This window comes from Gymnodraco acuticeps, unplaced genomic scaffold (assembly GCF_902827175.1).
Source record: "Gymnodraco acuticeps unplaced genomic scaffold, fGymAcu1.1, whole genome shotgun sequence".
NCBI classification, from domain to species: domain Eukaryota; kingdom Metazoa; phylum Chordata; class Actinopteri; order Perciformes; family Bathydraconidae; genus Gymnodraco; species Gymnodraco acuticeps.
Window position 1 is genome coordinate 323,758 of NW_022991216.1, and position 14,165 is coordinate 337,922.

At 43.1% G+C, this 14,165-nt stretch overlaps 1 protein-coding gene across 7 annotated transcripts in view; it reads left to right on the top strand.

Moving 5' to 3' along the window:
* Nucleotides 1-14,165, top strand: part of fcho2 (FCH and mu domain containing endocytic adaptor 2) — a 71,673-nt gene that overhangs the window by 26,853 nt on the left and 30,655 nt on the right. For 6 of the 7 annotated variants that reach the window (XM_034238778.1, XM_034238781.1, XM_034238782.1 and 3 more), the window contains exons 1-4: nt 761-892; nt 3,160-3,312; nt 3,548-3,651; nt 5,326-5,424. In XM_034238778.1, coding sequence (XP_034094669.1) covers nt 3,634-3,651; nt 5,326-5,424 — 117 coding nt within the window. In that variant the 5' untranslated portion in view covers nt 761-892; nt 3,160-3,312; nt 3,548-3,633. Of the gene's footprint in view, nt 1-564; nt 640-750; nt 893-3,159; nt 3,320-3,547; nt 3,652-5,325; nt 5,425-14,165 lie in introns of those variants that run through there. The other variant, XM_034238785.1, reaches the window with a different exon arrangement.

A 14,165-nucleotide genomic window follows, 5' to 3' on the forward strand; every position in this document is an offset into this window, starting at 1 on the left:
TGTGTGTTTATGATGTCTGTGTGCATGTTTGTCCCATTTCCCCCTGGCCCACCTCCCTCCTGTGACGTGACTCGCAGAGAGAGGCAGGCTAAATGAGACATGCATAATTCAGAGTTTCACTATAACACTGCTGCAGCTCTTTTTTTTGTGTGTGCGTTGAACTCCTGTCACTTTGCCGCAGAATCAAAGAATAAAAAGGGAAATTGAGGGAAGCAGGGGATTCAAACACTAGCTTTCATACTATTGTCAGCTCCGACATGATGTTTATGAACACATCACAAGAGGAACCACACGTATTTCCCTCACACTGTGCATGTAGTCAAACATTGATGTTGCTAGTTGTTAGTGGGTGTTTCTGACTGGGATCTACTCTGGCTCTGGGGACATGCCCTATTTGAACCTAGTTGCACAAACTTTGAAAAACTTTGTGATACTACATATTTTAAGGGCATTGTTATGTTAACTTTGGTGACATGGCGTTGTTAACTTTGTGGTTATTTAAATGGTTATGTATGATCATTTATAACTATTAAAAAATGTGTGTGTATTTTTGCTCTATTCTAGGAGTACTATTGAAGAGGCGTATGCCAGGTCTATGACCAAACTTGCCAAGTCAGCAGGCAACTTTTCTCAGCTCGGGTGAGTGTGCACAGCATTATAGTTTTCCAAAGGGAAGACTAGTTTGCATTAATATACGAGATTCTGGAAGTTTTTCTATCCTCTGATGGGATATGTTCTGTTTAATCCCAGGACTTTTGCTCCGGTGTGGGATGTGGTCAAGACGTCAACAGAGAAGCTTGCCAGCTGTCACATGGAGCTGGTGAGGAAACTACAGGAACTTATAAAAGAGGTCCAGAAGTATGTGGAGGAGCAGGCCAAAGCACACAAAAAGGTAAGGAGATCGAAAAAGAAATGTGGCAATCACTTTCTCAAATCGCAAATGATGTTTTGACTGAAGCTGCTGTAATAAAACATTTCTGAAAAATAACATCTTTAACATTGAACAGCCACCATTATGTAGATTATGTGATGAGAGGAATACCAGATGCATTTGTTTTTCTTCTGTCCAAACGTTGCAAGTCTGTAGTCCAAGATTCAAAATTGGCTAAAGCCACGCTATATTGACTTTACATTTACACCTTTAAAATTATTTGTTGGGCTTTTGGATGAAAATAGATGATAACAACAATTATTCTTCTGGGTAAAATACTTCTTTTTAAAAGTCAATCAAGGAGTTATCAGCATTAAAAGTGTTTAAAAATATAAATTGCAAAGACAACTTTATCGCCCCAAAAAAAACTCAAAATAAAATACAGAGTAATATTGAGGAATAGGAATTTAAGTCAGAAGCGTGGATGAAAAACAGGTTTTGGCATTGTCAATACCGAAATATTCCCTTTTGGTCTGCCATTCTTTCCCATAAACCTTGTTTTTTACAAGTGGTTAATTACAAAATAAGAGTTTAAAGATAGACCTTTTCTCACCTCTATTTCTTCCTCCGTTATTGGTCATTTAGTGGGAACTATCTGTTCTTCGACGCACGAAATTCTTTATTATTCCGCCGGGTTATTTTGCGCCTCTTCTGCTCCCACATTCCGCATCGCAGAAACTCCGTTCAAACATCAAAACGTTCAGCTCGGTCGGGAATCAATGGCTATTACTTTTCTCATTCATAACCTTCATAATTCCAGAGATACATCCCATAATTTATCACGTCTTTAACATGGAAGTCAATGGAGAAACTCTTCAGACTTGAACAATCTTCATGCAACTTCAACTGCTAACTGTTCCTTCATACTTTCACTCAGAAACCTCATTCCAACTTTAAAATGTTACACATCTTTCTTACATTATTCGTGTAACACAACTTTTAAATCTGATTCTCACTTTTAGAGATATTAAACATTGTTCAGACCTTGGTAAAGAGGCCTTCTTCAGATTTTAGAGTGTGTGATGTCACAGCTAGAGTGGAGGACAGATTTAAGTGTGCCTTCATATTTTCTTTTAAACCTGTCATAATTCCCAAACCCTATATTCCTGAGACATCATTTTTTATGACAAACATAGGAAAACATCTCGTAGCTTGAAAAATATAAAAAGATTAATAATAATAATCAAAAAACAAAATGCCTCTTGAGGGCATGAAGTGACAAAAACTTTCAACATGTCTCCATTAAACCCCATTGTAAGTTCAGCCTCATCTTTCTCCACCACAGCAGCCGCACACCTTTAGTTAATCTGCCAAAAAGGCCACATTATTAACCCGAAAGTACACAAAAATTACACTTCAGTCTACAGAAAGTCTACATAATTTATTTAGCTTACTCCGGGGATGTTTACATTATACCATAAATGTGTCAAAACGAGAAACAAATAGGGTTCAGAGATGGTGATGAGTAAAACAAACGACCAAGCTTACTGTGTGGCCACTGTCATTACCCCTTTATTTAACACTTTTATGTCCTTAAAGTAAGCCAATGTGACGAGCTTTGCAGATGGAACAAATGTGGTTTATTAAGAACAAATGCAGAGACTTATATATTTTTTAACAGCCGCTATATAATTTTAACTGCTTCCTGCTGCAGTTCTTTATCACATGCTGCAGAATAAAACTGAGGGACTGCAAAAGGGTTAGCAGTAAAGGACCTCTGTCTACACTGAAATTGAGTTTGTTATTAACTGAAACTTATTTATTTAGGATAAACCCCTTGAGATGAACCATCTCACTTTTAATGGGGTCCTAACATAGTACAAACAGCAACACAGTGAAGAGGAGACAAAACAAAATGACAAAACCAAATCAAGTCACAATACAACCAACAGAAATGAATCGCAACACAAAAAATCACAACAATTTGAAATTCAAACATAACCATAAGTCCATAACCATGGTCACAGAGAGGGCATGAACAAATACATTGGACCAGCAATAAAAATGAAATAAATATGGACACAATTCACCTCAAAATCAGAAGACAAAGCATTGTTAAACATTTGAATTGTTAAACATTTGAAAGGAAGTTATTAGCGCAACTAAGTTATGATAAACAAGGGGATTCCAAGACAAGTGTTGACTGTATTACATTAACTATACAATAGCTGCATAGTTAGTAGCACTGGCTGACACATATCATATTGTATTCATGTGTGTGTTTTCAGACAAAAGAAGAGGTGGCATCCACCCTTGAGGCTGTGCAGAACATCCAGACCACCTCTCAGGCTCTGCAGAAGTCCAAGGAGATCTACAATGCCAAAACCGTGGAGCAGGAGCGCCTCCGCAAAGAGGGGGCCACCCAGAGAGATGTGGACAAGGTGGGAGGTCACACATGACGTACACACACACACCCTCATAGTCATGGTTTTAGTAATAAGGCATGATGAAGTGCCTTAACACTCCACTCTATACAGAAACTTTAACCCCAGAAGCGTCTTGGCTTCAGAAGTTAAGTGGAGCTCGGTTTCCTTGCTGATTTGTCAGTCGATCTGTGAAAACAGAGGGCCTTTGTGTATCGTACATAAACTGATGATGGCTGTTTATATTTTGCAGGCTGGAGTGAAAGCCAAAAGGCCACGGAGACCTACAAGTCATACGTGGAGAAATATGCCGCCGCCAAGTCAGAGTTTGAACAGAAGATGGCAGAAACAGCACAGGTACTGGCATCTCCTCTCGTCTGTGTGGATGGGCTTTCATGAAATATGTGCTCACAAACTCTTGGTGTCTGTGGTATGCGGTACATTCATTAAGGTGTGTGTGTGTGTGTGTGTGTGTGTGTGTGTGTGTGTGTGTGTGTGTGTGTGTGTGTGTGTGTGTGTGTGTGTGTGTGTGTGTGTGTGTGTGTGTGTGTGTGTGTGTGTGTGTGTGTGTGTGTGTGTGTGTGTGTGTGTGTGTGTGTGTGTGTGTGTGTGTGTGTGTGTGTGTGTGTGTGTGTGTGTGTGTGTGTGTGTGTGTGTGTGTGTGTGTGTGTGTGTGTGTGTGTGTGTGTGTGTATCATCTCCAGATTGTGTTTTTTCCTCTGTAACGGAATCGTTGTGGAAAACCCTGATTGGATCCATATTGAAGGACTGATTAGATAAACTCCAAATTAAAATCAGATCAACAGAATTTGGCCTCCATATCCTCCCTCACCGCCACCAGAAATGTTTCCAGTTAGCGTAGCGTTTCTGTTTCCCCCCTAGCGAAAGCAGCTCTGCTCCCCCCAGGATCACAGTCTACGGCTCATCTCAAACGCAGCACATGTGGACATGAGTTATAAACACTGAACACATGTGCTCTGACATCACCAGGGGTCCTACATGTGTGTCCTCTTTGTCTCGAGTGTGTCTGTGTGTGAGCATATGCTATCTGTTTCCGTGGAGAATGACAAAAGCCTTATTTATTTGTCTGTAGTGTAGATGCAGGAGCGTGTGGCTCTTTATCTCTGAGCTTGTGGTTTCTTCTTCCTCTGCATCCTCACTTTGATTATCTCCTCGGTTAACCCTGAGTCAGACTTAAATGGGAGTAAACACTAGTATTTAGTCTACACCATACTACTGCTTGAGGCCAAAATGAACCTCCGTCAATGTGTCTCATGTATGGAATAAGAGACGCCAGGAACTATAGCAGAGGTGGAACAAGTACTCATACCTTTTACTTAAGTAAAAGTAGAAATACCACAGTATTAGGAATACTCTGTTACAAGTAAAAGTCCAGCATTGCAAATGTTATTCATGTAAAAGTACCAAAGGTAAAGGTACTCATTATGCAGATAGGCCCCTTTAGTAATATGCGTATATGATATGTTTTATAATGATTGATCATGAAAGTGTTCTCAAAGCTGGTGAAGGTGCAGCTAGTTTGAATGACTTTGTATACTGCAGGGTAGCTTGTGGATTTACTCCAGGTGGAACTAAAGTCTGATTTAAGACTTGATTAGATTTCACATCATTCATCCACATCTGTAAAGTAACTAAAGGTATTACACAAATGTAGTGGAGTCAAAGTACATGATTTGCCTCTGAACTGTAGTGGAGCAGAAGTACAAAGTAAAAAAAAGTTTAAATAATCAATTAAAGTACTAGTATCTGCAAATTGTACTGAGTTAATGTACTAAGTTACTTTACACCACTGCACTAAAGTGTGTGAGAGCACGATAGACTACCCAAACAGACACGCAGGAAGTGGCTGGGGCAGAATAAGGAAGTGAAGTTTCCTATTCTGCATTTCATCCATAACTTGTTTTTGTTTTCATGCCTGTTCAACGACACCATGATGCAGATTGTGCATGAAACTAATTTGATACGTTTGTTGCTCCGCCGTGCCATAACTCACCTCGCCCTGTTTTTTAGAAATTCCAAGACATTGAAGAAAACCACACTCTCCACATGAAGGAGATCATCCAGTCATACTCGCAGTCCGTCGACGAAACACACGTTCAAATAGGAGAGGTGAGTGTACACACACACACACACGCTCTGAAACATTCCTGTGGGTGGAGTAGGTGTCTTGTTGACCTGCGGCTCCGCTCATTGGGTTCACTGTGTGTCATATCAATTAGTGTCGTCTTTGATCTCGCTAATCGTTTAACTGAGAACCAGGAAATGGTCCATTCAGCCTTTTATGCCAGGCAATTAAAAACTGATCAAAACTCCCTCTCAGCCTATCTAAAACACCTCCAAAAGTCCAAACACTCGGCAAATCCTGTGTCAGAAAGTTAGAAGTGCTGCACTAGACGTGTTTGTTCCTGCTAGATTGTGTTTAGGTTTGAGGATATGGCTTCAAGTTCAATTCAATTACGATTTTAAAGGCTTTCAAACATTATCCACAGCTATATTAATCAGTATCTAACATTAACCAGAGATTTATTTTCATTTATTTATTCAGCAATCATACTTACCAGTGCCACACAGAAAGACTAACGACAATCTGTTGCTCTGTTCTCATTCATCTGAAGCTTCTCTGAGCTGATGCTGTGATGTAGTTCTGCTGTTGCCCATAGAGGGCGTCACAGCTCCACCAAAAGGGTCTCAGTCCAGTCTGCAGCCTGGTCGGCACTTTGGAAAAGATGTGGAGCGACCATAGGGAGCGACAGGCTACCGCAGGTTATTAGCCTCACAGTTTGGGCAGGAGATGGCCAGTGCTGCCTGTTGCTGAGACAAATAAAAATATGACTAGTGCGTTGTTGTGGAGGGATGAGTCTGTGGCTGAACGTGCTCCTCATCTTCACTAGCTCTGCGTGGAGTGGGTGGGAGGGGTTCTCTAGGATGCTGTCGAGCTTCCTCCTTGTCCTCCCCTCTGCCACCTCCTCCAGATTGTCCAGTTGTACTCCCACTACAGAGCTAGCCTTCCTCACGAGCCTGTTCAGCCTGCCAGTGTCCCTAGTGTTTGTGTTACCACCCCAGCACACCACGGCAAAGAAGAGCACACTGGCCACCACAGACTGGTAGAACATCTGCAGCAGCCTCGTGCACACATTGAATGACCTGAGCCTCCTCAGGAAGAACAGCTTACTCTGTCCCTTCCTGAAGAGAGCATCGGTGTTGTCTGTCCAGTCCAGTTTATTGTTTAAGTGCACTCCCAGGAACTTGTAGCTGTTCACCACCCCCCTGATGGTGATGGGGGTCAGAGGCCTCTTCCTGCTCCGCCTGAAGTCCACCACCAGCTCCTTAGGCTGCAACCACACGAGGACAAAAACGGCCGTTTGCGTTACTGTTTAGTGTCATATAGACCATTCGGCCACACGAGGACGACCGCATACGGCACTAAACGACTGAGGAAACGATAACGGGTCCCAAGGTGGATAGAACGGCATACGCAACGCTCTGGGGGGTCAACCAGCTCCGTGTGTGCGCCCTATACGATCATTTTCTGATAATGATTGCGCAATAGCCCCGCCTCTCCCCACCTCTGCTGCTCACCTCCGCGTACCCCGCGCCATTGCTGATGTGTTTCGCCACCAACAACAACAACAATGGCGGATCGCAGAGTTGCTATCGTGCTCCAGACGCTACTGACCATGCTACAGTTCTTTGTGCAACATCTACAGCAGACTTACACATCCGGGGGGGATCTTACTCGCTGCTTTTGTGGATATGTACTGCAGCTTCAGCGATCATTTTCTGATAATGATTGCGCAATAGCCCCGCCTCTCCCCACCTCTGCTGCTCACCCCCGCGTCAAAGTAAACTGCACACTGAATTCGGATTATTCTCTCGATATGGACATAAACGCGAGTGAAGTGAAGTCTAATCTGACAGGACGGAGACACCTCTCAAACTACCTAAACTAGTTATAAATATGTTTATTTTTACTGTCGGCCGGGTCACTCATTACTGGATCAGCTGCTGCATGAGACAGACACTGACGCTGTCCGAAGAGAGGGAGGAAAAAGAGAGGCTCCGTGTATTTTATTATTATATTATATAGATTCGTTATTCATTTGTTTTAAAGCTCAATAAATAACAAAGAAGACCTTTGACCGGCACTTTTATAATTTTGTCGGAAGATTTAAACTTTAATACACGTTGACTGGCGAAAAACTCTGCCCGGTTCCCTCGGCCCCCACCGCGGAGAATAAACAGAAGGGCAACCATGACAACCATGCTTCTTCGCTGCTTTTGTGGAGGAAGTTACAGCGCCACGTACAGGCTCAGCATATGTACTGCAGCTTCTCCAGCGGTTGGAGCTAAACGGAGCTGTCTCGTGTGGACAGAATCTTTCCGGTGTCTATTGCGTGTGGACGGAAGCTTGTTTGTGATTGCGTTTGCGTTAATCCTATGCGTTTAGACGTTTTTGTCCTCGTGTGGCTGCAGCCTTAGTCTTGCTGATGTTGAGCTGGAGGTGATTGTTGTCACACCAGCCTACGAAGTTCCCAACCAGGGCCCTGTACCAGAGTCCTGCATCGGGTCGGGTACCCGCGGGTACCCGACCCGATGCAGGTGAAGGTGATTCGCGGGTGGTATTTTTTCAAACGCTTTTTTCCGGGTTCGGTTCTGGGTAAAACAAAGATGATGCGGGTCGGGTCGCGGGTATTGCATAATAAATATATTAAAATAATAATAAATTAGTTTAATGTTTAAAATCCTCAGACCTCTCTCCCGCGGGACCGCGCATAATCATAACCTCTGCAGCGCATCAATCTGCTGCTGTGCGCGCCACATTCGAAATGGCTGAGGTGAAGCTCTCTAGCGGAGAATACAGCATTTTCAATAACACTTCCTCAAGAGCGAATCCAACGTCTGGGAGGCTTTTTGTGTCATCCTAGATGGAGGAAATAACCAACATCCCACGCTTTCTGAGACAAATATGAAACTGCGTGTGTTAATAATTGCACGTTTTCACTGCTCATAGGCTATGCGGGTTTCGGGTCGGGTTGCGGATCTTGTGCCGACGGGTCGGGTCGGGTTGCGGAACTAATTGGCAATATGTGCGGGTAGCGGGGCGGGTTCGGTATTGCACGTCGCGGGTGCGGGGCGGGAGCGGGTCTTGAAAATCAGACCCGTGCAGGACTCTGCCCTGTACTCCTCCTCATTGTCATCTGTGATGCAGCTGACAATGGAGGAGTCGTCAGAGAACTTCTGTAGGTGGCATGAGCCAGAGTTGAAGCGGAAGTCGGAGGTGTAGAGGGTGAACAGGAATGGTGACAGCACAGTTCCTTGGGGGGCTCCGGTGTTGCTCAGCAGCACATCAGATACGCTGCCCTGCAGTCTGACATACTGAGGTCTGCTGGTGAGGTAGTCTGTGATCCAGGCCACCATGCTGTGATCCACCTGCATCACTGACAGCTTCTCAGCTAGCAGGTGTGGCTGGATCGTGTTGAAGGCGCTGGAGAAGTCGAAGAACAGAATTCTTAGTGAGCTGTGCGGCTCCTCCAGCTGTGTGTAGGCTCTGTGGAGCATGTAGGTGATAGCATCCTCTAGTCTACACCAATGTTTTCCTGGTAGGCAAACTGTAGAGGGTCCATGGAGTCACACACGAGGGGTTTGAGGTGCTGCAGAGGGTGAGGCAACATTGTGCTTAGTCACTGAGCCCACAGGCCCTGATGCTGACAAGCTAACACACACACATTCATACGTTTGCATATACTTGCATTTTTTAATGATACCTCTTAAACCCCACGGACCCGCCGAAGGGGCCGAAATCACAACATCTGCAAGCAAAAGTGTCTGAGGGCTTCTTAAGATTTAATAAACTATGAATGTTTCATATCTATGTTTTTTCAACAAAAAAAACTTAAAGCTAACGCTGAGCCTCTGAATTAGCCACGGGCAAAATAATATTAAGGCCGTTAGCACAGAACTCTAGCTATACCGATCGATATAATTATTGGATCTGCACAAACAAGCTTAGATAACATTCTGAGAGTCCACAGATTATAGAAATATAAGGATCATCACTGAGCGATCTGAACTCGTGACAGGGGAAGCAAATACAGACAACACATGAGTAGCTTTAGGTAGCAAAACACAGAGATATGCTCACCTTAGCTGTTATTCTGATCAAAAGTCGTGTTCAATGGCATTAATTGATTGTTTGCTAACTCTCTCTAAAAAGGTCAAATGTCACTTGTTTTGCATCAATCTTGATACAGGGTACTTATTATATGTTGTACTTTGGATTCCTAAAGCTGTTAGTCTACCTTACCATCATCCAAGGGCACTTTTCACTATAAGTAAAAAAGAATTTTTGGACAGACACTATAATTTAGTTTTTTACTATGTTCAATCTAGATTTTCTTTAAAATAAAAAACATCTATATTGATTCTGACTCTTCTACATCCAACTCACAGGTTTATTATTACTTTGAGAAAAAAGATTATTAATTTTCCCCTTTTAGAAGGGAAGATATGGTCATTTGTTCTGGAAATGTCATTTTCGAACCTGAGACCTGAAAAACAGGCTTGGGGTCTAACAGGTTGTGCTGCAATTTTCCTTCGAGCAAGAAACTGTTTTAATATAAACCTCCAAAACAGTTATTCTTGAGTTTTGTCGCACTGATTCATTTCTTAAATGATATTTTATTACCCAATGTATTGTCATATTGACACATGTTCTTACTTAATGTAACCGGTAATATAGTTTAAAGCAGCAACAATAAGTGACACGTACCTTGTCCAATGACTTGCGATACAGTACATTTACAATTATATCCACTGTGCCTGATTATTTCTGCACACTAGAGTAAAATTAAGAATTGAAAGACAAATTAAAGTAAACTTTAGTTTTCAATAGTTCATATGAAATGTGTGCTAATGGAGTGAGGGTAAGCTGAAGGTAAATGAGGAAAGGTCGATTTTCAACATTCAAACGAGATAACAATAACATATATATACAGTCAAAACTATTTTTGTATTATTATATATATATAAATTGTTTAACTTTAATTATTTATTCAACCAATAAAAGCTTTCCAAATATTTTCCAACAGATTAAAAGTATGAATAGACATTATGTCAAAACAAACAGGTAGAAGCTTAAATGGTGACTCCACTGATTTTAGGCATCATTCTTCATTGTTGATGAGGAAAGACGAAATGACCTTGAAGCTTCATCAGCAGCTTCTTATTGACAGTCAAAGTGTGTGTGTGTGTGTGTGTGTGTGTGTGTGTGTGTGTGGTGTGTGTGTGTGTGTGTGTGTGTGTGTGTGTGTGATGTGTGTGTGGTGTGTGTGTGTGTGGGTGTGTGTGTGTGTGTGTGTGTGATGTGTGTGTGTGTGTGTGTGTGTGTGTGTGTGTGTGTGTGTGTGTGCTGTGTTGTGGTGTGTGTGTTGTGTGTGTGTGTGTGTGGTGTGTGTGTGTGTGTCACACACCCTCAGTAAAGCTCCTAACTGGCAGGTGAACAGGAACTGCTGAAGACATGTGTGTCACTTTATCAGAGGAGACAGGGTGGCCTACACTCTCACCAGGTCAACAGTGGAGTTAGTATTGACTTTGACTGTTTAGGAATTGCTTCCTCAAACTAAGTGTGGAGGGGGGGGTACTAAACTACTGGAGACAAGAGATTGCAGGGAGGAGTAGTGCATGAAAGCAGAGGAGACCTGTAACCCAAGGTGTCACTAAAATCTACAAGTGATCATGTCAACATTCCAGGTATTCAGCCAGTATGGCTGGGCATGCGGGGTAAGAGAGGATGAGAGGGAGGAAGTTAGCCGTAGAATAAGGAAGATACCATATATAGATATATATTAAGACATATGTACAGTGGTGTAGTAACTAAGTAGATTTACTCAATTTAAGTACAATTTTGAGTGACATGTTTTTTACTTTGTACTTCTACTCCTCTCCAGTTCAGAGGTAAATGGTGTACTTTTACTCCACTACATTTATTTAATACCTTTAGTTACTTTGCAGATTTGAATTAATGATGTGAAATATAATCAAGTTTTAAATCAGACTTGAGTTGCACCTGGAGTAAATTCACAAGCTACCCTGCAATATACAAAGTCATTAAAGGTCCCATGTCATGCTTTTCTGGTTATTACCCGTCCCCTTGTGTGTTATGAAGGTTTTTCTGCATGTAAACGGTCTGCAGAGTCACAAACCCTCAAAGTACACCCTGTAGCGCAGGGCTATTCAATTACACATTCAGTTGGGCCAGATTTTATAACTACAAAATTCAGCTGGGCCAGACATTCAGCGGCCAGTAAAAAGCGGGTAATGACACATTTTAAACCAACACATATTACTGCGATGAAAAACATGCCATTTGTATTAATTGTTCATCTAACAAAGGTACGTCAAAAAGTGCATAAAAACAGAACAAATTAGCATTCATTTAACAGAATCTGAGGCATCTCAAAGTGCATTAACAAACAGTTAAAGAGCTCCAATGTAACAAAAAGAGGTAGTACTATAGCAATACTATTTTTTCACTTTTCAAGTAATAACAAAAAAATCATACGTTTTGGTCACATTTGACCTGACACATTACGAAGTGCATCTAAATACAAAAATAACTGTCAAACCCTTCAGTGCACAAACCCTAACACGGGATAAGGGTAACTAACATGAATGAATACTACACTACACGTCTACTATAGTAAACTAGGTGCTTACTATCACCTCATTTGTGATTTGTCATCGCTGACTTTCTCAATGGGAGAAGTGACATTTTTAGTTTTGAACAAGAGCAGTGATGTTTGGCTCATAGGATGTCAATGCAATCCTAAGACATTGGTGAAGAGTGCTGTCAGTCAGGGAGCAGCGAGTGCTACTTTTGATTGAGTTCATGTGTGAAAAGCTTGACTCACATGTGTATGTTGATCCAAACATACTGAGCACACAGATCGCTACTTTCTGAACGTTAGGGAACTGCTGTTTTTTGACATCACTCCAAAACTTCGCTGGCCCGTTAGTGCGCTGCTCTTGTGCCATGGTTACGGATGAATGCATGTCAATAAGCTCCAGTGTAAATGTCCCCTCGTCTATGCAGGGGACCACTTCCTTTGCTCTGGTGGATACGCCCCCCTCTATTGCAACAGTGAAGGGGTCTCTGGCAAAGCCCATCACCTCTGTGGGCAGAGCAAGTCCATCCAATCGACCGGCAAAGTTCTCTTTCAACCTCGCAATGAAATCTGTCATCATATCCGTGATTTGTGCCGGGATGTGATGTGTTTGGGAGCGTCGGAAAATGCAGCATCCGACCCGTACTCAAGTCGGTCGCGAAAAGGTCCAGCTTGACTTGGGCAATGACTCGCGCATCTGCTCCACAACATCGATGACCGTTTTGTCTCTGTTTACGCTTCAGAGTTGAGAGAGACATGTTTTAGAGTTGCTACCACAGGACCACCGTTACTAGCACCACTAGATGCACTTTCAAAAAACGTGCTGCGTTGTGGTTTGGTGGTTCCTACGTTCATAATATGTACTAGTGTAGGAATTTGGCCACGGGAGGCTGGGCCACTCGGGGAGTTTGTTCTGGGCCGCATCTGGCCCGCGGGCCGCCATTTGAATAGGCGTGCTGTAGCGAGTAAAACTCTAACACAGAAAAGACCTGTCTATGCTGCCCCAGAACGCGTCGTTGGAGATTTCTCTTGTACTTCCTGGGTACAGTGACGTGCCCATACCCAAATGGACCAATCCGTGGAGTTGTTACGTCCGCGGAGCCGTTAGGTTAAGTGTGTGTGAGGAAGTCCGCGGATTGGTCCAACTGCGGGTCTGTGTGTTTGGGCTGGGTTTCGCTGTGTCTCGCTGTCTCGCAGACGGCCACTGGGCTCATAGGGAGGGGGAGGGGGAGGGGGGGGTTTGGGGGGCAGGAGCTCCAACAAGCCGTGTAGGACAGAGAGTGAATACACATACTATACAGAGATGCTGTTTGAGAAACCAATGTGAGTTTGGAAAATTGCACAATATAAAACTATTCTAGTAGACCTCAACAATGGAATTACGATCAGTAGAAATGGCCATGTCTCATGGGACCTTTAAACTAGCTGCACCTTTACCAGCTTTGAGAAACACTTTAATGATCAATCATTATAAAACATATCATATATTTTATTCTGAAATAGAGCAATCTGCACAACGACTACTTTTACTACTTTTATATATTTAACACTTTTCTACTTTTACTTGAGTAACATTTTGAATACAGGACGTGTACTTGTTACAGAGTATTCCTACACTCTGGTACTTTTCCCACCTCTGTATACGTATGAAGAAGTGCAGAGAAGTAACTCAGGGCAGGTGTGTCTGTGAGGTTTGCGTGCTCTGTTTGTTTTTTGTGTGTGTGTGTGTGTCTCCCTTGAAGGCAGAGGCATGTTTTGAGCATGTGGTCGAAAGTCTCCATGGGACGAGGTGTGTGTGTGTGTGTGTGTGTGTGTGTGTGTGTGTGAGAGAGAGGGGCAAGCGGGGCACGCAGGTTGCTGACATTACTGCCCTCCGTCATGGCAGCAGCACCTGACAGATCGCGTGCTGCATCGAGCATACTTCCTCACCATGCATCCTCCCTCCTGCCCCCCCCCCCCACACACACACACACACACACACACACACACACACACACACACACACACACACACATCTCCCCCCAACATCCTCTCCTGCCAGGGCACAGAAGGCTAATGCACTCCACCTCTCCACAGGGGCCTGGGGGGCAGACACATATGTGTGTCTTTGTGTGTGTGTTTGTTTGATGGTGGAGCCACTCTGCGCTTACAGTATCACGCACATCTAAATGGTTTGGTGAGATGGCA